A 19,296-nucleotide genomic window follows, 5' to 3' on the forward strand; every position below is an offset into this window, starting at 1 on the left:
CATGGGAAGAGCCCATTTCCCCTCTGCAGCCTCTAAGCCTGGCCTAGCAAAGCTCGTATGCATGTGTGGGCGCCTAGGGGCTGTCCCGTGCCCAGCAGGAGGAGAAGTCCCTCGGCAGGTGGATGTGTGAGGGCATGGCTGGGGAGCGGTGGGGTTCCTGCAGCAGGTCCTTGGGGGTCTGTGTCTGTAGCGATGGAGCTGCCCAGTTTTAAACCATGCCTGTGGATTTTGGCTGGGTTTCTGGTGTAGGAAAGCGGCCTGAGCTGCTGGGTTTGGGGACGTCTGACCTCTGCTGCATGCTTTGCTGCCTGCAGCGGTCCCATTTGTGGGGTGGCACTGCAGGATCCAGATCTCTGCCCTGCACCCACGGTCCCAGGGGGGCCAGCTTCTCCCCCGGGGCTCCCCGGGCACCCACGCTCCTGCAGCCCTGCTGCAGGATGGGTGGAGATGCTCACCCTGGGGTCTCAGATGGGTTTTCCCACCCCAGCAGAGGGCTAGGCCTTGATGCTCAATGGGTGTTTCTTGGGCAAGCGTCCGGCCAGGCAGGGAGCCAGCGGTGTCCGCGGTGCCCGTCGGAGCCGCCCTGGGAGCTGCCAGCACTGCGCCCGCCAGGCTCCGGCAGGTTCGCACGGCTCCTCTGCCAGTTACGCAAGGTGGAGGCGATGCAGCTGCCACCGCCCTGCGTAAAGCAATCTCGGGGTGCCCCCGCAGCGGCCCTTTTGGGAAACGGGGGATCCCAGAGCCCTGGGGAGGGAGGGGGCTTACAGGAAGGACTTGGGGGGGTCTCACACTGAGGCTGTGTGCATGGGGGTGGCTGAGGGACCAGGAGCTCGTCGGCTTCTCCCCGCCGCACAAATCCCCTTGGGCTGAGGGTGCCGCAGCTCAGCAAACGCTGGATAAGGTTCAGGAGGAAAAGCCCCCCCTGGACCAACTGCTCATCCATGGGGATGCCTCAGCTCCACTCGTGGGCCCAAATTTGCATGTTTGCAGGGAAAAAGAAAGGAGGGAACAGGCTCGGAGCTGGAGCTGGCTCCCCAAACCTCTCCCACGAATGTTTCCAATAAAAGAGCTAATTACAGAGTGCGCTGCTAAGCTGCCTTTTATTGTCAGGGCTGCACTTGCAGCTTGTGGTTTGGGGGGAAGTCTCTCTTTTTTTTTTTAATAGCAGGATAAGTGGCGAGCCTCAGTTTGATGGCACCTCCAGACACCTCTGCTAATTAAAATATAAATTAAAAGTGGTTAAGCAATTAAGCAGTCTTTTTCAAAACAATGAGAGCTTGCCCCCTGGCTTCCTGCCCTCCAGGGAGGTGGAAGGGGAATGAGGGGAACCTGGAGCCCGGGGTGTGGAACCCAGGGGTACCCTGGTGGTACCCAGCCCACCTCCAGCCTCGGCACCAGCCTGGTGGTGGGATCGGGACCTTCTGCCGTGGGCACAGCTCATTAGCACTATGACCCTAATGAGGTGCGGTGAAGGGGGTGCAGCGTGGGAACCCAGAGCTGCTCTGCGGACCCCTCGTGTCCCTCCAGGCTCAATTCACCGCACTCGGGGTGATGTGACATGCCTTTAAAGCCTCCTAAAAGGTCTTCTGTACTGACACCAGGCTCGTTTGGTAACTCTGCCAAGGACTAACGCTCCCCAGGCTCCCTCCCTCGTTGTGAAACAGTTTTGGACAAACCAAGACAAAGCTCCCCGAGCAGAAAGTTGAACTGGAGTGCATCTGGGGCTGTGATTGGGAAACCAGGTTTTTGTTGGAATTCAGTGAACCTAGCACCTGCCATGAAGCTCAGAATGAATGATTTAGCTAAAGCAAGGGTCCCCCTTGAGGGTGTAACATGTCAAATAATTTGTAGTGCTTTGTCACTGCCATGAGAGCTATAGAAAGGCCCGTGATGAGTTGACAGCTCCAGCTAAGGGAATTTGAATGGGGGATGCGTTTCCAACACCAACAATAGCTTTGTTTTATTTTCTTAGCTATCTAGGGAGTGTTTTGAGGCAGGTCACGGTGATGGCAGAGAGGAGAGGGGAAGGCATGGTTCCAAGCACACCTAAAACGATTAATAGAGTAAAACCCAACTTCTCCACTCCCCTGACACCCAGCCAACTCCCTCAGCGCATAAAAAGGGGAATCGAGGCACGGTGCGGCAGGACAGACCTTCTTGTGCTTCGCAGCCCTCTGGACGCAGTTCTCCTCTCTCAGCACCTTCGCTCTCAACCCGCCGCTATGTCTCGCCAGTCGTGTGGCCTCAACAAGGGCTTCAGCTCCAGCTCTGCTTGCCTGGGAGGAGGGAGGAACAAAGTCTCCTTCAGCTCGGTGGCCCGAGGAGGATGCCGGGGCTCTGCCGGCAACGCCGGCGGCTTCAGCAGCAGAAGCCTCTATAGTCTGGGAGGGAGCAAAAGCACCTCTCTGGGAGGATTTGGTGGAGCTGGGGCCTGCAGAGGCTTTGGGGCTGGAGGCCAAGGAGGCTTTGGTTATGGTCTTGGTGCTGGGGCAGGATTTGGTGGCGGCTTTGGCGGTGGGGCCGGGATCGGCTTCGGCGGAGGCCTCGGTGGTGGTTTTGGTGGCTTTGGCGGAGGGTTTGACGGCGGGATGGGGGGGCAAGGCTTCCCCGCCTGCCCTCCGGGCGGCATCAGGGAGGTGACCATCAACCAGAGCCTGCTGGCCCCCCTCAACCTGGAAATCGACCCCGAGATCCAGAAGGTGCGAACGCAGGAGCGGGAGGAGCTGAAGACCCTCAACAACAAGTTTGCCTCCTTCATCGACAAGGTGAGCGCGGCACCGGGCTGGGCCCAGATGTGGTTGGGGCACCTCCCCGTGCCCCTTGTGATGGCCACGGGGTGGCTACATGGCCACCAGAGAGCCTGGAGAAATGGGCTCTCCAGGCGGGCTGGAGAAGTGACTTCTGCAAGGGGCAGGGGACATTGGGTTTCTCTGTGAGATGGGAGAGGAGAGGCCATCCGCCAGTGCCCGCTCAGCCCAGAGCTGCTGGGATGGGTTTTCCCATTGCCTATGGGACCCTGGGCAGGCTGGGAGCACTTTGAGGAGGAGAGAACATGTGGAAGGGCTGAACTCATTATATGCAGGTGATGGGAACAAAAAATGAATAGAAAGGTGCTTTTGGGAATGGTCTGACCTTCTTCCCCCCACCCCTGTGCTCGGTTAGGTGCGGTTCCTGGAGCAGCAGAACAAGGTCCTGGAGACCAAGTGGAAGCTCCTGCAGGAGCAGAGCCCGAGCACGGGTGGCCGGAGCCTCGACCCCTACTTCGAAGCCTACATCAGCGGGCTGCGCCAGCAGCTGGATGGGCTCTCGAGCGAAAAGCACCAGCTGGAGCTGGAGCTGAAGAGCTTCCAGGACATGGTGGAGGAGTTCAAGACCAAGTACGTTGCTGGCAGTGCGGGCGTGGTGGCACCTCCTGGGTTTTCTTTTTGGCAAAGCTCGGGCTGAACGGGTTCACGTCCTGGATTCGCTTGTGGCTGTGTCCAAGCTGGGGCTGCTTTCTCACAGGTCTGATTATTTTCCACCAGCTGCACAAGGCTACGTGCAGAGCTGGTCAAAACTCCAGACTTTTGCCATTCCTCTTTTTTTTTTTTTTTGCGTAGTGGCAAAAAAAAATCAAAATGAAAACTACCTTTGAACAGACAGAAAATTCAAGCAACCACAGGAATGAACTATGTTCCACTTGTTTTGGTGATTAAATAATGTAAAATGCTATGAGGAAGTTGCCACCAGCTGTGAGTTTTGACAGCAGGGGCCAATTTTTCAAGGTGTGTCTTGGTGCGTATTGTCTGAGCTGCAGCTGTCACCGAGGCAGGATCTTCTGCTGTTTGTCTTCCCCACTTAAGAATCTGTGACATTATGATTTAATGAACCAATTAGACCAGTTGCTAAATTGCAGCGTGATTTCCTCATGGATTTCCTCATGGACTCCTTAGTTAGATCTTCCTTCGGAAATATGAAGTGGAAGGAAGGATTATTTTCCCAGTATTATTTACGGGATTAATTTCTCTGGTTGGAAAAGCAAGAATGAAGCCTGGAGAAATGTCTGTGCTGAAAGACTTGCAAAAACCTGGGGGAAAGGAAGCTGGGGGCTCTCCAGGAGCACCCAGATCCCTCCTCTGCTGAAGCTGAGGGCCAGAAACTGGCTGCGTTTTGGAAATGCTCTCTGTGCTCTGCAGCAATTGCCCGCTGAGCAAGGGGCCAGATTCATCCCTGGCTGGAGGCTGGGGGGTCTGGGAGGTCCTGCAGGGTCCTGGAGGTGCTGCAGGGACCAGCAGGGCGTGGGACAGGAGGCGATGGGGTGCCCGGGGTAGCTCACGGGGAGGCCGCACCGCTGCTGCCTTCCCCCGCAGGATGAATTTTGCTGCGTGTTGCTCTGAGGCCAGCGGCCTTTGGCTGCCAGCAGCGGAGGCAGAGCCAAAGCAAGCAGAGAGATTCGATCTCCCTCATAATCAACAGGTACGAGGAGGAAATCAACAAAAGGACAACTGCAGAGAACGACTTCGTGCTCCTGAAGAAGGTAAAGTGCTGGGCTGCTTACAGCAGGAGGATAAAGCACTTGCAAAGGCGAGGGCAGATTTTAATTGAGCTTGTGCCTCATTAAGAAAAGGGGAGTTGAAGCCTGGAGAACCTTAGGGGCAAAGGATGAGGAAGCTGGGAGCTGCTGCTGCTGGCCAAACCTGCAGCACAATAACCAAATTATTGCCTTTGTCGGCATTTTCTGAGCACTTTGTTATGTTTAAATTTAATGCAATGCCCCGTGTGCTCGGAGGCTGTCTCAGCCCACCCGTGCGGGTTGGTGTCTGCGTTAGCACAGAGTGGGGCCCTGAGATGTGCGTACAACCAGGGGCTGGGGCTCGGCTGCCTGGGGCAGAAAGCTTCCACCCCCCCTTTCTGCTGCAGGACGTGGATGCCGTCTACATGACCAAGGTGGAGCTTCAGGCGAAGCTGGACTCCCTGGCGGATGAGGTCAACTTCATGAGGAGCCTCTACGAAGCGGTAAGGGGTCCCAGGGGCACAGCGGGGCAGAGAGGGGCCGCAGCACCCGAAGAAGGTCATGGCGGGGCTGAACCTGGTGCTGGTGCGGGTTGCAGGAGCTGTCCCAGATGCAGAAGACTGTGTCCGACACCTCCGTGGTCCTGTCCATGGACAACAACCGCAGCCTGGACCTGGACAGCATCATCGCGGAGGTCAAGGCACAGTACGAGGAGATCGCCAACAGAAGCCGGGTGGAGGCCGAGACCTGGTACCAGAGCAAGGTGCGGGCTCCACACGGGGCTGGGGCTGGTGGGACTGGGAAAGCTGGTGGGACTGGGGAGGCTGGGGCCGTGCTGGGAGCTGTGGAATCAGCCTGAGCAGGGTCTGCCATGGGGCGGTGTGGAGAGCCCGGTCGTGCTGCACTTCACATGCTCCTCTGGCTTCTGTACCAGTACGAAGAGCTGCAGGTCACAGCAGGAAAGCACGGAGACAGCCTGAAAGACACAAAGGCTGAGATATCTGAGCTCAACCGCATGATCCAGAGGATACGGGCTGAGATTGAGAGCGTGAAGAAGCAGGTAAGGCTTGCATTTTGGGGAAATGGGTAACTGGTAGCCGGTAACTGGTAACTGGGTAACTGGTAATGGATCCTGGTAAGTTCCTTCAGAGCTCCGCTACACCCCACACTCTGGTCAGAGGCTGCTGTGTTTGGAGCAGCTGAGCCCAGGAGGTGCGGGCACGGAGCGCAGTGTGCCCAGGGACCACGGGTGCTGCGTGCCTCCTGCCCCAGTCCTCGCATCCTTGGCTCTGCCCCGCAGTGCGAAACTGTGCAGAGCTCCATCGCGGACGCCGAGCAGCGTGGGGAGCTGGCCATCAAGGATGCCAAAGCCAAGCTGACCGAGCTGGAGGCGGCCCTGAAGAAAGCCAAGGCAGACCTGGCCCAGCAGCTGCGCGAGTACCAGGAGCTGATGAACGTCAAGCTGGCCCTGGACATCGAGATCGCGACCTACAGGAAGCTGCTGGAGGGCGAGGAGTGCAGGTGGGTGCAGGTCCAACCGAGCTCGACTGCATCCTGCTGGGTCCATGGGGAGGACGCAGCACTCTGCATCCCCTCTGCTAAAATATGAGCAGTGCTGCAGTGCACTACGCTCCTACGGACCCTGACGGACCGAGCCTGGCTGCGTGGTGCTGATATCCATCTCTTTTCCTTGCAGGATGTCTGGAGAGTGCCAGAGCTCCGTGAGCATCTGTAAGTACCACTCCCTGCTCCGATGGAGCACGGGGGGCCGTGGGGCGTGCTCCAGTGCTTTCGGCCCCGTTGGAGGTAACCCCACGCCTCCTGCTTGTCTCTGCAGCCGTGGTGGGCGGCAGCAGCTCTGTAGGAGGCGGATACGGCGGCAGCGGAGTCTACCTCGGAGGAGGAGGAGGAGGAGGAGGAATGGGATTCGGTGCTGGAAGTGGGAGAGGCAGCTGTAACACAGGCGGTGCTAGCTTCTGCTACAGCTTAGGAGGGGGCGGATTTGGTGCCGGGGGAGGATTTGGCTCCGGAGGGGCAGGGTTCTGCTCTGGAGGGGCAGGGTCCAACTCCGTCGTGGTGGGGTCTGGCAGCATCCTGAAGAAAAACAGCAGCTCCATGTCTGGGTGCCGGCGGGTCTAGGAGAGCGAGGTAACCCCCCTCCCCAGCACCCAAAGGAGAAAGGCAGCAAACCCCACCATGACCACTGCCACCCCTCTGCCGCAGAGGCACGGGCCATCCCCCCGTTTGGACCAGACCCCGTCCTCCTTCAGAAACTGCATGGGAAAGTGATGCTCAGCTACGTGCACCAGCTGGGACTGCTGACAAGCTCAGCAGTGGGCTCGAGGCGGTCTCACTTCCCCGGTCCTCGCCTTGGGATGCTGCTGGGCTGCTGACTGTGGGGCCAGGGGCTGCCATTTGAAAGCACACCCCCCCCCCCCCCCCCCCCGAAAAGCTACAGCAGTGGTGATGCTGAGGCTGCATGGTCCCAGGAAAGGCTCCAAGATCTAGCACCTGCAAAACCCGCAGGAGGGCTTGGTGTCCCTCAGGGTCCTGTCCTGCACCCCGACGTGGCACAGCTGCAGCCTGTGCTGATCACCAGCCCAGGCTCGAGCCCTAGACCAAGAATTTCCCAGCTGGTCCCAGCCAAAGAGACGTCCTCGCCTGCTGCAGTTTTGTTTTCCTAACCAAGGTACCGGCAGTTTCACCAGTGTCCTTCAGAAGCAATTGTAAAATGTTCGGTTTCATTCGGGCTTTCCCTTTTTGTTGCAATCGTGGGAATGTTGGCGCTTGTTTGCTTAAGCCTTTCTCCTTTGGCATGTGCCATACCCTAATAAACACTAGAGGCAGTAAACTTGTGTGGTTTTCTGTTCTGACCGGGGAGTTTCGTGTCCTAACAGGACTCCTCTTTGCGGAGATCTGGAAGCATTGCCTGGCTTTCCCTTGCCCTTTGCAGGTGGCACTGGAAGGCCCCGCAGAGGCAGCCGGGTTGGAGCCAGCTCTGGGGCCAGCCTGCAGCTCGGCGCTGTCACCCTCCCCTCCTCGGGGCACCAGAGGCAATCAGCCCCGTTCGAGCAGAGCAGATCAGGCCCTGGGGCTGGCATCCAGCCGGTGTTTGGAGCCCCTGTCCTTCCCCGTGCCGTCGGTGGGCGCCTCGTGGTGCTCCCTCTCCACTCCGCTCATGCGCCAGCAGGGCTGGAGCCGGGCTTTGGCACAACGCTGTGCCCAGCCTCCGGTGCCCACCATGCTCTGGCCTTTCAGCCCACCCTAGTCATCTGTGGCTGCTTTTGAGGTGTCTGCCACAGGGGCCTTGGAAACATGGCAGGCGCGAGTGCTCAGCCCCCTCTCAGGCAATACCCCTGCACAGAAGTAAAGTATTTCTGGGGAGCTGTAAACTTAGAGCCGAAAACTCCCAGTGTGGCTTCACCTCTTGCTCAGGAGACCTTGAGTCACGTCCCTGGTCAACCGCAGCCTTGCTCGGGGCTGTGAGTGAGTCACTTTCAGCTCAGCCCGTGCTCCGCTCCCTGCTTGCAGGTGCTGGAGCACTGGCGCAGCAGCGGCTGCGGCGTGTCACAACTCTGCCAGCCGAGGCATGTAACTGCTTGGCCGGGGACATGCTTTGGGCAAAGGTAAATGCATTGGTAAGTTGTAAAGGGACCCGAGATGGCACTGAATGAAGACAGCGACTTCCCTCGGAGTCAACCAAAGCTAGCTGTGCTGTGTGAGTGCCTCCAGCCCATGCCTCCTGATGGGAGGGCTGCCCCACGCAGAAACAAATGGCTGCTGGATGTGCACAAAGGCTTTACTTAAAACAAACACCAAAAAGCACTTTTCTTTTGTTCCTCCGATTGCAGCAGCAATTAAGGGAGGATTCTCCAGGGCTGGACTGAGATGTGACAGAGTTTCTGCCTTTTGTTGGAGCACTGAGAACTTCACCTGACCCGAAAGAAGTTTTGTTTAATTTCATTGTGATTGCCCTCCATGTTGAAAGTCCCTTCTAGAGCACGCTTGCACAGTGAAGATGCCTAGATGTCAAGTGCTTTATTGGAAGCATGGGAATTAACGCTCTGCTTAGCTTCTCCTCCAGAACTTCTGGTCTGAGCTGACGGCATCTCCCAAGCTCAGTGCGCTCTGGCAGCTCCCCACTGAGCCTTTTGCCCCAGGCGTCTCCCTCATTCCTGCCCCTTCGTTGTCCTCCAGCAGGGAGGACGTGGTTGGAGGCCATGAGGGCCCAGGCTGCCCGTTGCGTTTGGACGTATGATGCTGCTGAGCCCCAAATCCCTGCCTGATTTCCCAAACTTGGCTGCAGACACGGCAGTGACTCAACGAACGCGTTATCTAAACACGTGCACTTGGGACGGGAGCATTGTGCTGACTTAGCGCATCTCCTGCCGAGCGCGGCTGGGAATGTGAAACCTCCTGAGCCCGTCGTCCTGCCTACAGGAAAGAAAGAAAGCCACGCAACTGTGGATTTGGTAATCCGGAGGGGGGCGAGGGAAGAAATAAGTCACTTGCTAGATGTGTGTGCATGCGCACAGGGTTGCCTGCACTGCGACGCCCCAAGCCCACAGCACCCGCCTGAACCCTGCGGTGTGGCAGACGGTGGCAGGACGGCAGATAAATCAAAAGTGAAGTGCACTCACTGCCTGAGTCAGTACTGCCAGGTCTCACCTGCTATTTGTCCAATTTTTTTGTCCCAAAATTTGGAGAGAGACCAGTGAGCCACACGGGACGTCCCCAGGACACACACTAGGGTCTGCGTGCACCACGGGGCACAGCCACCAAAGCCCCATCGCCCCCACGGTCTCACGGGGTTTTGGCTCTGTATTTTTCAGCTGGCTCCTTTCCCTGACCCCTGCCCGTGAATGCGGTGCTGGTGCTGGGGTGGGATGAGTAGCCCCTGGGGCACGGTCGTGCGTTTCGGTGGTGCTGCCAGTTTAACTGCACATTAAGTGCTGCCTGGGTGCCTGAGGCGCTTTTGGAAATAGGAGCCTGGGTGATATTTTCGGAGGTATTTAAACTTCTGAAGATACCAGGAGTTGCTCGTGTGGATTTTCAGGAAGCACTTAATTGCCTGTGTCCTATGGGAACTTCTGAGAGTCTCGTCAGACGGCACAGTTAGATGCCTAAATAACCATAAAGAGGTTTGGGCTTCAATAGTGCCTAGGCAGCCTTAAAAATGTGGCGCTCTTGTTCTCCTGCTGTCAGGGATTGCTGAAAACTAATAAAGAAGATGAGCTGCTCAGTAAGAATTTTTAAATACGGGCAGTAGGTGTTATTTGGAAGCCAGGTTTCTGCAGGACAACAGGATGAATGCATGATGGTTCACAGTCTTATTATGGCAAGTTTAGCTTGTAAGCTGATTCCTTCTCAGTAACGATACCAGAACCAGAGCATTTTGATAAACTTCTAACTTTCTAAAACCCAGTGACTGCTTTCAAATAAGTGAAAAATGGATACCTACTCGAGGTCTTGAAGGAGGGCTCAACACAGCTTACAAGTGTGTCTGTCTGCCAAAAATATATTTGCATATAAATGCAGAAGTGAGCCAGGTAGCTGAAAAGCATGCATTTCCTCAAGTGAAAGTCCTTGTGCTCTCTGTTCTCCATTTTTATATGCCTCTACAAACAAGTTGAGCTCTTCAGCATCCTCTGCCTAGCTAATTACATTTAAGTGTTTATGGTGTGTGTTACGTGGGCAGCAGGACTTTGCATGCCTTCTTCTCTCTGCCTGTTCTCAGGGCTGGTCGCCCGCCTGTCCGCACTACAGTGGCTGAGCTCCTGATGTGTTCCCTGGCTCTTCTCATGGTCAGTCCCTTCCCGAAACCCTCAGGAAATCCCCAAGGGATTTCCCATCTGTGATGGTCGTGGCACTTCGCCACTGTTGCAGAGACCTTGGCATGAAGACACAGGGGCTCATGTTCAATGAGTTTGGTCCAAAAATGAAAGAATTTCCAGCACCAGCCATTGCCACGGCATCTCTTCTCTGGTAAGGTTTCATTTATCGAAAAGATACAAAGCCTCATCAAAATGCAATTTGCTGAGCCCTGGCTCTGGGTTGAGAAACTACTTCTCTAAGCCAAATGCAATTTTCCATGTAAAAAGAAGGCTAAGGGCGTAACATAGGTGTGTTTTGGGAATTGTGTAAGCCATGCTACAATTTGGCATGAGCCACAGTGCTTGCCTGCCATAGGGCTTTGGAGTGGAAGATCAAAATAGAGATAAACATAAGCAGGGAAACAACCACAATGGATGAAAGGTGAAAAAAAGACTAGTCTAACATAGGGAGACTGTTACCGTGCCACAGAAGTACAAGACTTCTTAGTCATTGAGTGCTACCCTTTGGTAGACATGGTTGCATCTTTGTTAATTTTCTTCTGCACTATAGGGCGTGTTTCTGGGTAGGGTCAATGTTTGGCAAATTGAAGATGAAAATCTGTAAACCACGCCAAGCTGATGAAGACAGTAACTGTCTCCTCCTTCACGCCCATGCAAACCCAGCCCACCTCCAGAAACAGATAAAAGAGAGCATCTGCTGCCCTCGAGTCAGAGGGACTTACTTCCCTTCTCTTTGCACTCACCTCCTTGCAGCCCAACCCCATTGATCTTTCTTCTCTTCTTGACTTTGACACCACTTGGAAGAAGCAGCCATGTCTCGGCAGTCTGTCTGCAGAAGCTTTGGAGGAGGGAGTAGAAGGGGCTACAGCTCTTGCTCTGCCATCGGTGGTGGCTTTGGAGGAGGTGGCGGCAGAAGCAGAAGCAGCTACAGCTCATTCTCTATGTCCAGGGGATACGGAGGTGGTGGACGTTGTGGAGGGTTTGGCAGCAGGAGCCTCCACAACATGGGTGGCAGCGGAAGGATTGCCATGGGAGGATGCTACGGTGGCGGAGGCTATGGAGGCAGAATGGGTGGCTTCGGTGGAGGCTATGGAGGAGGACTAGGCAGCTACGGAGGAGGAATGGGTGGCTTTGGAGGAATGGGTGGTGGAGGAATGGGCGGTGGTGGAATGGGCGGTGGAGGAATGGGCGGCTTTGGTGGAGGCATGGGTGGTTATGGTGGAGGAATGGGTGGTGGAGGAATGGGTGGCTTTGGTGGCCCAGGCTTTGGCATGCACGGCTTTGGTGGCCCTGGCAGAGGCGGCCCTGGCATCCAGCCGGTGCAGGTCGACTCAAGTCTCCTGCAGCCAGTCCATGTTGAGATTGACCCCCAGATCCAGCAAGTCAAAAACCAGGAGAAGGAGCAGATCAAGACTCTTAACAATCAGTTTGCTTCCTTCATTGACAAGGTGAGAGGGTGGGATTGTGACTAATAAGGGTCAACTTTTGGAGGAGCTGTCAAGTTCTGCAGAAATTTTCTCCTTTTTGAGCTAAGCATCAGTAGGCTGAGAAACTTGAGAAGAGCCTTGCTCTTAAGTACTGCTAGGGAAAAGATGAGAATCTCTCTTCCACATGAGATCAAAGCTATATCTTCAGGGCTTTACTCCAGCCTGTTGCACCAGGTTCAGCTAATAGGTTATTCCTGCAAACAGGATAAACGCCTCCAAACATTTTCTGGTTTCATGCACAAATTTTCACTTCTGCACCTTTTCCTTTCCAAATACCTTCCAGTTTATATATTCACCAATGTAGTTTTTTTTTCTTTTTTCTTTTTTTTTTTTTCCAAGTATCCAGGGTTTTAGTTTAGACTAGAAATCTAAACTTTGTAGGGTACCTGCCGTGGGAGAGTATTGCAGCTAGTGCTACATTTAAAAGCTCCTTTGATTTGAATATGACTTAGAACTTTCCTCCCTTTCTTGACCTCACAATGTAGTCAAAAACAGAGCTTTTAAACAAAATGTTAGCTAGCTCTCGTGTCATCATGCCAAGAAGAACTGGTGCCCTTTTCACAAAGTGGACGGGGTGCCCTGTCTGCTGCTGCTGCTCCACATCTGACGGTGGATGCTCCATGTGTTGGCTTTCAGGTGCGCTTCCTGGAGCAACAGAACAAGGTGCTCTCCACCAAGTGGGAGCTCCTACAGCAGCAAGGGCCCTCAGGGCCGAGGAAGAACCTGGATGTCCTCTTTGAGAATTACATCCAGAACCTGAAAAGGCAGCTGGACTCGATCCTGGCACAGAGGGGGCAGCTGGAATCAGAGCTGCAGAACATGCAGCAGTACGTTGAGGATTACAAAACCAAGTAAGTGCAGTGCCGGAGTAACACAGAAAGCAGCTCAAGCAGCAGACAGCGATGGTAATCTTTATTTCACAGATCATCTTTCTTTACATGTGCACTTTTTATGGCAATTATGGACAAAGTTAGGTCAATTTAAATATTTATTCTGTTTGTATGTGTGTGTGTGTATGTGTTTGTTTTGTTTAGCATTGCCTTAGGCAGGAAAATTCAGGAAACTCAGCTTATATTTTTACTCTCCATAGGTATGAGGAAGAGATCAACAGGCGCACAGCGGCCGAGAATGAGTTTGTGGTGCTCAAGAAGGTGAGTCACAGGCACTACAAAATGATTGCTCAAATATCAGGCTTTGTCTGTGCTTTGAGGGGATTCCCTCTTGGATCAGAAAACCAACGGAGATTGTAGGATCTGAGGGCGGCCCTTGGAAGCCTCTTACTTTTTCTTGCATGGCTGAACGGCACTGTCACAGCTGTTGCCTTCAGCACTGACCAACTTCTGTGGTCCTGAAGGATTTCCAAGAGAAAATGAAACCACTCTGTGATCTCTCCTGCAGGATGTGGACACTGCCTACATGACCAAAGTGGAGCTGGAAGCCAAGGTGGGAGCTCTGACCGACGAGATCAACTTCCTGAGGTGCATCTATGAGGAGGTAAGAGCCTGTCCGAGCTGCAGCGAGGTGCGGGGTGAGTCCAGGCACCGAGGGCAGGCGGGGTGCCCGTGGGGCCTGGGAGAATCTCTGGGGCTGCCGGAACGGCTGCTCTGCGCTGCCCTCCTCTCCTGCCACGCCGAGGCTGACTCCTGTGCTGGTTGCAGGAGCTGGCTCAGATGCAGACGATCAGCCGGGACTTGTCTGTGGTGGTGTCGATGGACAACAACCGCCACTTGGACCTGGACAGCATCATCGAGGAGGTCAGGCGCCAGTACGAGCAGATCGCTCAGAGCAGCAGAGCTGAAGCTGAGGCTTGGTACCAGAGCCAGGTGAGCTGGGAAGCACTTGAAGGAGCTGGGGTGGTGGTTTGAGTTTGCAGATGAATTGTGACAAAGTGACAGATGTCTTTAAGCTAACAGTGCTGGAAGAAGTCTCAAAAGGAAGGGTGTTGCAGCCGAGGGGTCTGGCTCCCTCTTTCCAACAAGTCCAGAATCTCACTCTAGCACATTGTCTTAATAAACAACATCCATTAGCTGGAAACTACCAGGACAGAGTAGCTATACAGAAACCAAAGGACACTTGTTTGTCTAAGATCTTTCTCCAAAGTCAGAAATGTAGGAAACAATGATAATTGTGTCTTAGAACCATCTTTCACATGGAGCTGGGCATCTGCCTTCTAGGGACCACTGTGATGGGTGCTCTTAGCAGCATGTGAGCTAGGGAAGTTGACAATCTAGTCTAGGCATCAGGAATGTTTCACTGAAGGGCTGCTTTGTCTCCCTGCCATCAGTACGAACAGCTGCAGAGCACTGCTGGAATGCACGGGGACAGCCTGCGCAACACCAAGATCGAGATCCAGGAGCTGACCAGGAACATCCAGAGGCTGCGGGCTGAAATTGAGAACGTGAAGAAGCAGGTAGGGGTTGTTTGGTGTCTCGCTGGATACCGTCTGGGTCACAAATTGTATTGTGTGGGGCAAAAACATTTTCTTCAACTATTGCTGTTGCCTTCATGGTGTTGCCTTTTTTTCTCCACTTGGAGCTTGGGGGCAGATGTAGGTGACAAAATATGACCTGAGAATTTGCTCTTCTTCTTGATCAGAACCAGCAGCTGCAGGCAGCTATTGCTGAGGCCGAGGAGCGGGGTGAGATGGCTCTGAAGGATGCCAGGTTGAAACTGGAGGAGCTGGAAAGTGCCCTGAGCAAAGACAAGGAGGAGCTGGCTCGCCTGTTGAAGGAGTACCAGGAGCTGCTGAACATCAAGATTGCCCTGGATGTGGAGATTGCCATGTACAGGAAGCTGCTGGAGGGAGAGGAGAACAGGTAAAACATTCCACCTCCATTCCAGGGGGATGTTACAACCTGAGCTGGACCCCATTAGATTTGATGTCACAGTGTAAGCTCAAAGCAGCTTTTCGGATTAAAATGGGTAGATATGTCTATTTGTACTCTGCATTACATTTCGGGTTCTCAGGATTGTCAGTTGACAATCCTGGTGATATAAACACCATTTTGATTCTAACACATGCAAATTTCATAATGAACCTGAAGTTTGGAAGAACCTCATTGCAAGGAGGGATTATCACTATCTTCCCTACCCAAATATTTTAGTGATACTGGGGTTCCCCATAGGGTTGAAATGGAAAAAATCAGCCAAAAAATAAAAAAGCACTTACGCCTATGGTTACATAATGAAAATTAACTTCTCAGTATATAAGATGTCTCTTTTGTTAGGCTACTAAAATTTACTATTTTCCTTTTTCAGGCTTTGCAATGACGGCATGTCCAACGTGAATGTCTGTAAGTATCCTCAGGTGTTTCCTTGTGGAGTAGCAGTGGGCTGTGTATTTTGGAGAGGCAACCTGCCACGGCCCATGCATAACCTGTGCTTGTCTTCCAGCTGTAGTAGGCAGGACCACCATCTCTGGAGGCCGAGGAGGCATGGGAGGAGGCTTCGGCGGCAGCGGCATGGGAGGAGGCTTTGGCGGCAGCAGCATGGGAGGAGGCTTTGGCGGCAGCGGCATGGGAGGAGGCTTCGGCGGCAGCGGCATGGGAGGAGGAATGGGAGGAGGTGTATGTGGAGTAGGAGGAGGCTTTGGAGGTGGAAGCTCTGGAGGCAGCTGTGGCATGGGAGGAGGAATGTACAGCGGAGGCTTCTCCTCTGGAAGTGGAAGGATGTGCGTGTCTGGAGGTGGCAACTTCAGCTCCGGTGGGGGATCCTCCTCCGTCCGGAGATGTGTCACAACCACCTCCGTCAAGTCTTCAGGAGTAAGGTTCTGAGCCCTGAAGCCAGATCGAGAAACAAAAGAAGCTTCTCCTCCCCTCTCCTGGCAGCAGCCCAGCCTCCTTAAATCCGACTCCGGTATCCCGCAAGGAAACGAACTGTGTCCCTCTTGGCCCACCACGTACCCGCTGCTCCTCCGGGCTCCTTCGCAGGAAGGGAGCCTCGTGGCCGTGCCACGCTGCTCGCTAGCCCCATGCCCAGCGATGAATAACTGAGCAAAGAAAAGTCTCTCATGCGGATACCCAGTGCGGAGAGCTGATTTAAAGGAGGGAAATGCTCTGCCTTTCTTGCTGCCTTGTACATTTCTGGCTGCCTTGTGGCAAACGTGTATAAAAACACTCTCTGTGCCTATTCCGTCAGGTTGCTTCCTAGATGGCCGTATCCCCGGGGTGCTTCTGCATGCAGTACATCCTGCTGCTTCCATTCACTTGTGCTGCGGGGCATGGCAGGCAGGGGCAAGTGGACTCCTCCTTTGGCAGAGCCGGGGAGCGAGCAGCCTCTCTGCAGGCAACCAGAGGGACAAATCGTCCCGGGGCGAAGCACCTGGGCAGCTTTAGGTGCCCGTTGTCCCCTGCTAGACGCAGGAGCGCTCTCTCGAGCTGTGGCTTCGGGCTCCACTTGCCCTTGCTCCATGGTACCTGCTGACACCTCCTGCCCGCGTGGACTCTTTGCAAAGAGAACCAAGCTTCCTTTTCTGTGCTAGGCCCGCTGTGACATGGAACCAGATGTACTGTGCCCCCCTCCTTTCCTTTCTGTGTGTGATATGTCCTTGGGATGTTGCCATTCTCAATAAATTGCAGAGAACATTCATGGTGTCTGCTCGTCACTGCTTTAGACGTCTCTTCTCTGTAGGATTGCTGCTGGGGAAGCGACATGGTGGGAACCTGGGTTGTGCTCAGCACGTCATGGCCGTGCCGTGAGGGCCTGGCACGTGTCCAGGTGTGGGGGACTCTGCCCTGCGCTGCTGCGGCCTCACCTCGAGCACTGGGCGCAGGTGCCACAGTATGAGAGGGCCCTAAAACTATCAGGAAGCCTCCAAAGGAGGGCGATAAAGAAGGTGAAGGGTCTGGAGGGGAGGGTGTGTGAGGAATGGCTGAGGTCCCTGGGTTTGTTTGGCCCAGAGCAGAGCAGGCTGAGGGGAGGTCTCCTCTTCTCCAGGCTAAACAACCCCAGCAGCTCCCCATAAAGCTTGAGTTCCAGACAATCCTTATGGGTCTCTTCCAACTCAGGATATGCGATATCTCTTGATATCTTGATAAAAGTCTCATGACTCTTCTTTGAAAACATGAGCCCACACATAGGGTGCTCTGATCAAATGTTATGCAGGCAGACAGCTCAGACAAAAGCATTTTTCTAGTATTCATGGCTCAGCCATGGTAACAACCAAGGGATTTGAAGGACTCTCTCACAGCATCCCCTTTGGATCTCCCCACAGACCAGTAGGCCACTGTGTTGAGGAGGGTGGCAGTGGTCTTGAGGGGGGAGGCCACCTCTCCAGCTGCCTGGGATCATGGGTATGGACACTGGCCAAGCAGCTGGCCTGAGGTCGACAAGGCGGCGGTGGCCAGGCAGGCTGCACAGCTCGGTGGCCTGCAGGGACCAAGGGATAATCCGTGCCGACTCATGGCCATCACGTCCTCACCGGCTGAAAAGTCAGCCGAACCTTTTGGTGCCTCGTCTCTGCATTGAGAGTGAGTGGGAGAGATTTGGTGTGGTGCAAGGGGGAGGCCGGGGAGCAGGAGGTGGGCAGAATGCTGATGTTTTTGATCTGCACTGTGCTTCAGTGCCTCCACCGCAAGAAGAGATCAAAGAGCCAGAAACCACTTTCAGTAGTGGTTTGGGAGTCCCACAGCAGTCTGCTGTGAGCGGCCAGTGTCCCTGTAGCAGGTCAGGAGGGGCCAACCTCGGGAGAGAGCCACTCGAGGCAATGGGGAATGGTTAGAGGGGTCTCAGAAGAGGGCCTTGTGCTCCCTCTGGGGAGCAGCAGAGCAGCGGTAGAGCTGGCAAAGGTGGCCTTGTTTGGCACCCAAGTGAGAGGATGGCACGGCAACGCCTCTGAGGAGCTGAGCCTCTGCCAAGAGCATTTTGGGTTTGGCCTGGGGCAGAGTCAACTGCTTTGGTGCTTAATTGGAGCGCTCGGTTTCCTTTCAGCCTTAGCACGGGAACACAGCATTGTGGGCATTGCTGTGAGGAGTGATGGTGGCATTCTTGTCTATGCCACCGCTTGAGTTTCATGCCAGAATGTCTTTGCTGTGCATGGGCTGAAGGTGCAGCTTGGCTTGGTCCACAGCCTGGCACTGCATCTACTTTTTCTGCAGAGTTTACGTTTTGCCTGGTGTTGATGATTTTGCTGCATATAATTTCTTGTGTAAGAGATCAGAAGGGATTGCTGGAGCCCAGGCTGCCTATCGAGTTTCACCTGGAGGAGGCTGATGCGACTCCAGGTCTGGAATAATCTACACATCTTGTCTGGAGATGTCAGAGTGACTCAATCTGGGCGTCTTATCTGTATGTGCTGAATGTGGTCAGCATCCAGGCATTCGGCTGACTTGACAGATTTTGCCCCTGGTTGTGGAGCTGCCATGTGGGATGTTACAAGCACCTTGTGCTGCCTACTGAGAAAAGCATCTCCCGTGTGTGTGGTAATCTGGAGGAAGGTCATGAGAAGATATGACCTGTTTTTTCCTGATGAAAAACTGAGCTACCTTACGTTTCTCTGGAACTGCACCCAATGGACAGGAGTAATGGATTGCAGCATGAGGTGGAGGGCTTAATTATCTGTCCTGGAATAATGACCAAGGAATTAGATCCTTCTTTTGAAAGAGGTGTCCCTTCTCTGCTGCGTGGATGGCTGCCAATCCTACAGCGGCAGCTTGTGGCTGAGCCAGGCTGCAGCCATCTGGATAGCCCTTGGCCAAGTATTCCTTGAGTCCCTCAAGGGTAACGTTCTCCACGCTGCTATGCCCTCCTGCATGAAGAGGCTGCGGAGCCAAGCATCCTCCTTCTCGGTGGCATTCAGTGGCATTTATGGTTTGGATTCCTCTAGCTATTCTGTGAGCCAGTTTTCCTAGGGCTTTCAAGTGTCTGTGGCTGAAGGCTGATACCTACTGATATTTTCAAACAATGCTTCATTGCGCAAGTCTTATGGGACATCATGAATGTAAATTTAATTCTTAGATCTTTTGAATAGCCTTAAATTCATGTTCATTATTGTTTTAAATCTTTTAAAGGTCTGTAATGTTTATTTTCACTTCTTATTTTTAGATTACTTGTGCTGGCTACATACTAGAGGAAATGTAAACATTTAGTGCTTTATTTCACACATTAACTGAAATGCATATTTGATTTCTTATTTCCAGGCTGATAATGCCTACAGAAAGCTTTTTAAATGGTATTCACACAACTCTGCCCCCTTGTAACCAGCACCTGTAATCTAGGTTCTTCAGGATACTGTGCATCAGTATCATTTTATATTTTATGCCCTAACCTGGATCTTTACGCAATATTACTTCAAATTTCTTTCACATGCAATTCAGTAATTGACATCTTTATTTCAAAGACATCCTACAGAATAAATTTCTTACCTTTCCCAATGGAAAAATTGAAAATAAGAGTATATACTATGCCTTAGAAGTTGAAGTAGTTCCATTTCTTAACATTTTTCCACTTGAGTTGTCTCATCTTTGCACATAAGCAGGTAAAGAAG

The 19,296-nt window shown here is 53.6% G+C and overlaps 2 protein-coding genes across 2 annotated transcripts; both read left to right on the plus strand.

Annotated features, from left to right (window-relative positions):
• The first annotated feature begins 2,067 nt into the window (after positions 1-2,067).
• Positions 2,068-7,343, plus strand: LOC106048691 (keratin, type II cytoskeletal 4-like). The gene is made up of 9 exons (XM_013200753.3): positions 2,068-2,765; positions 3,163-3,377; positions 4,456-4,516; positions 4,900-4,995; positions 5,091-5,255; positions 5,427-5,552; positions 5,793-6,013; positions 6,189-6,223; positions 6,330-7,343. Exons 1-9 carry the CDS (start codon positions 2,223-2,225, stop codon positions 6,629-6,631), a joined length of 1,764 nt encoding a protein of 587 aa, XP_013056207.3. The 5' UTR covers positions 2,068-2,222; the 3' UTR covers positions 6,632-7,343.
• Positions 7,344-11,031: 3,688 nt separating this feature from the next.
• LOC125181399 (keratin, type II cytoskeletal 6C-like) lies at positions 11,032-16,400 on the plus strand. The gene is made up of 9 exons (XM_066985741.1): positions 11,032-11,774; positions 12,450-12,664; positions 12,904-12,964; positions 13,212-13,307; positions 13,472-13,636; positions 14,098-14,223; positions 14,409-14,629; positions 15,072-15,106; positions 15,207-16,400. The coding sequence occupies exons 1-9, from the start codon at positions 11,139-11,141 to the stop codon at positions 15,584-15,586; spliced, it is 1,935 nt and encodes a 644-aa protein (XP_066841842.1). The 5' UTR covers positions 11,032-11,138; the 3' UTR covers positions 15,587-16,400.
• Positions 16,401-19,296: the final 2,896 nt, after the last annotated feature.

Source organism: Anser cygnoides, chromosome 32, assembly GCF_040182565.1.
Source record: "Anser cygnoides isolate HZ-2024a breed goose chromosome 32, Taihu_goose_T2T_genome, whole genome shotgun sequence".
Taxonomy (NCBI): Eukaryota; Metazoa; Chordata; class Aves; order Anseriformes; family Anatidae; genus Anser; species Anser cygnoides.

Excerpts from the sequence above, each read along its gene's own strand:
- LOC106048691 (XM_013200753.3), top strand. The coding sequence starts at position 2,223 with ATGTCTCGCCAGTCGTGTGGCCTCAACAAGGGCTTCAGCTCCAGCTCT. Across the intron at positions 4,517-4,899 it reads ACTTCGTGCTCCTGAAGAAG|GACGTGGATGCCGTCTACAT; the intron begins GTAAAGTGCTGG and ends TTTCTGCTGCAG. Across the intron at positions 6,224-6,329 it reads CCAGAGCTCCGTGAGCATCT|CCGTGGTGGGCGGCAGCAGC; the intron begins GTAAGTACCACT and ends TTGTCTCTGCAG.
- LOC125181399 (XM_066985741.1), top strand. The coding sequence starts at position 11,139 with ATGTCTCGGCAGTCTGTCTGCAGAAGCTTTGGAGGAGGGAGTAGAAGG. Across the intron at positions 12,965-13,211 it reads AGTTTGTGGTGCTCAAGAAG|GATGTGGACACTGCCTACAT; the intron begins GTGAGTCACAGG and ends TCTCTCCTGCAG. Across the intron at positions 13,308-13,471 it reads TGAGGTGCATCTATGAGGAG|GAGCTGGCTCAGATGCAGAC; the intron begins GTAAGAGCCTGT and ends TGCTGGTTGCAG.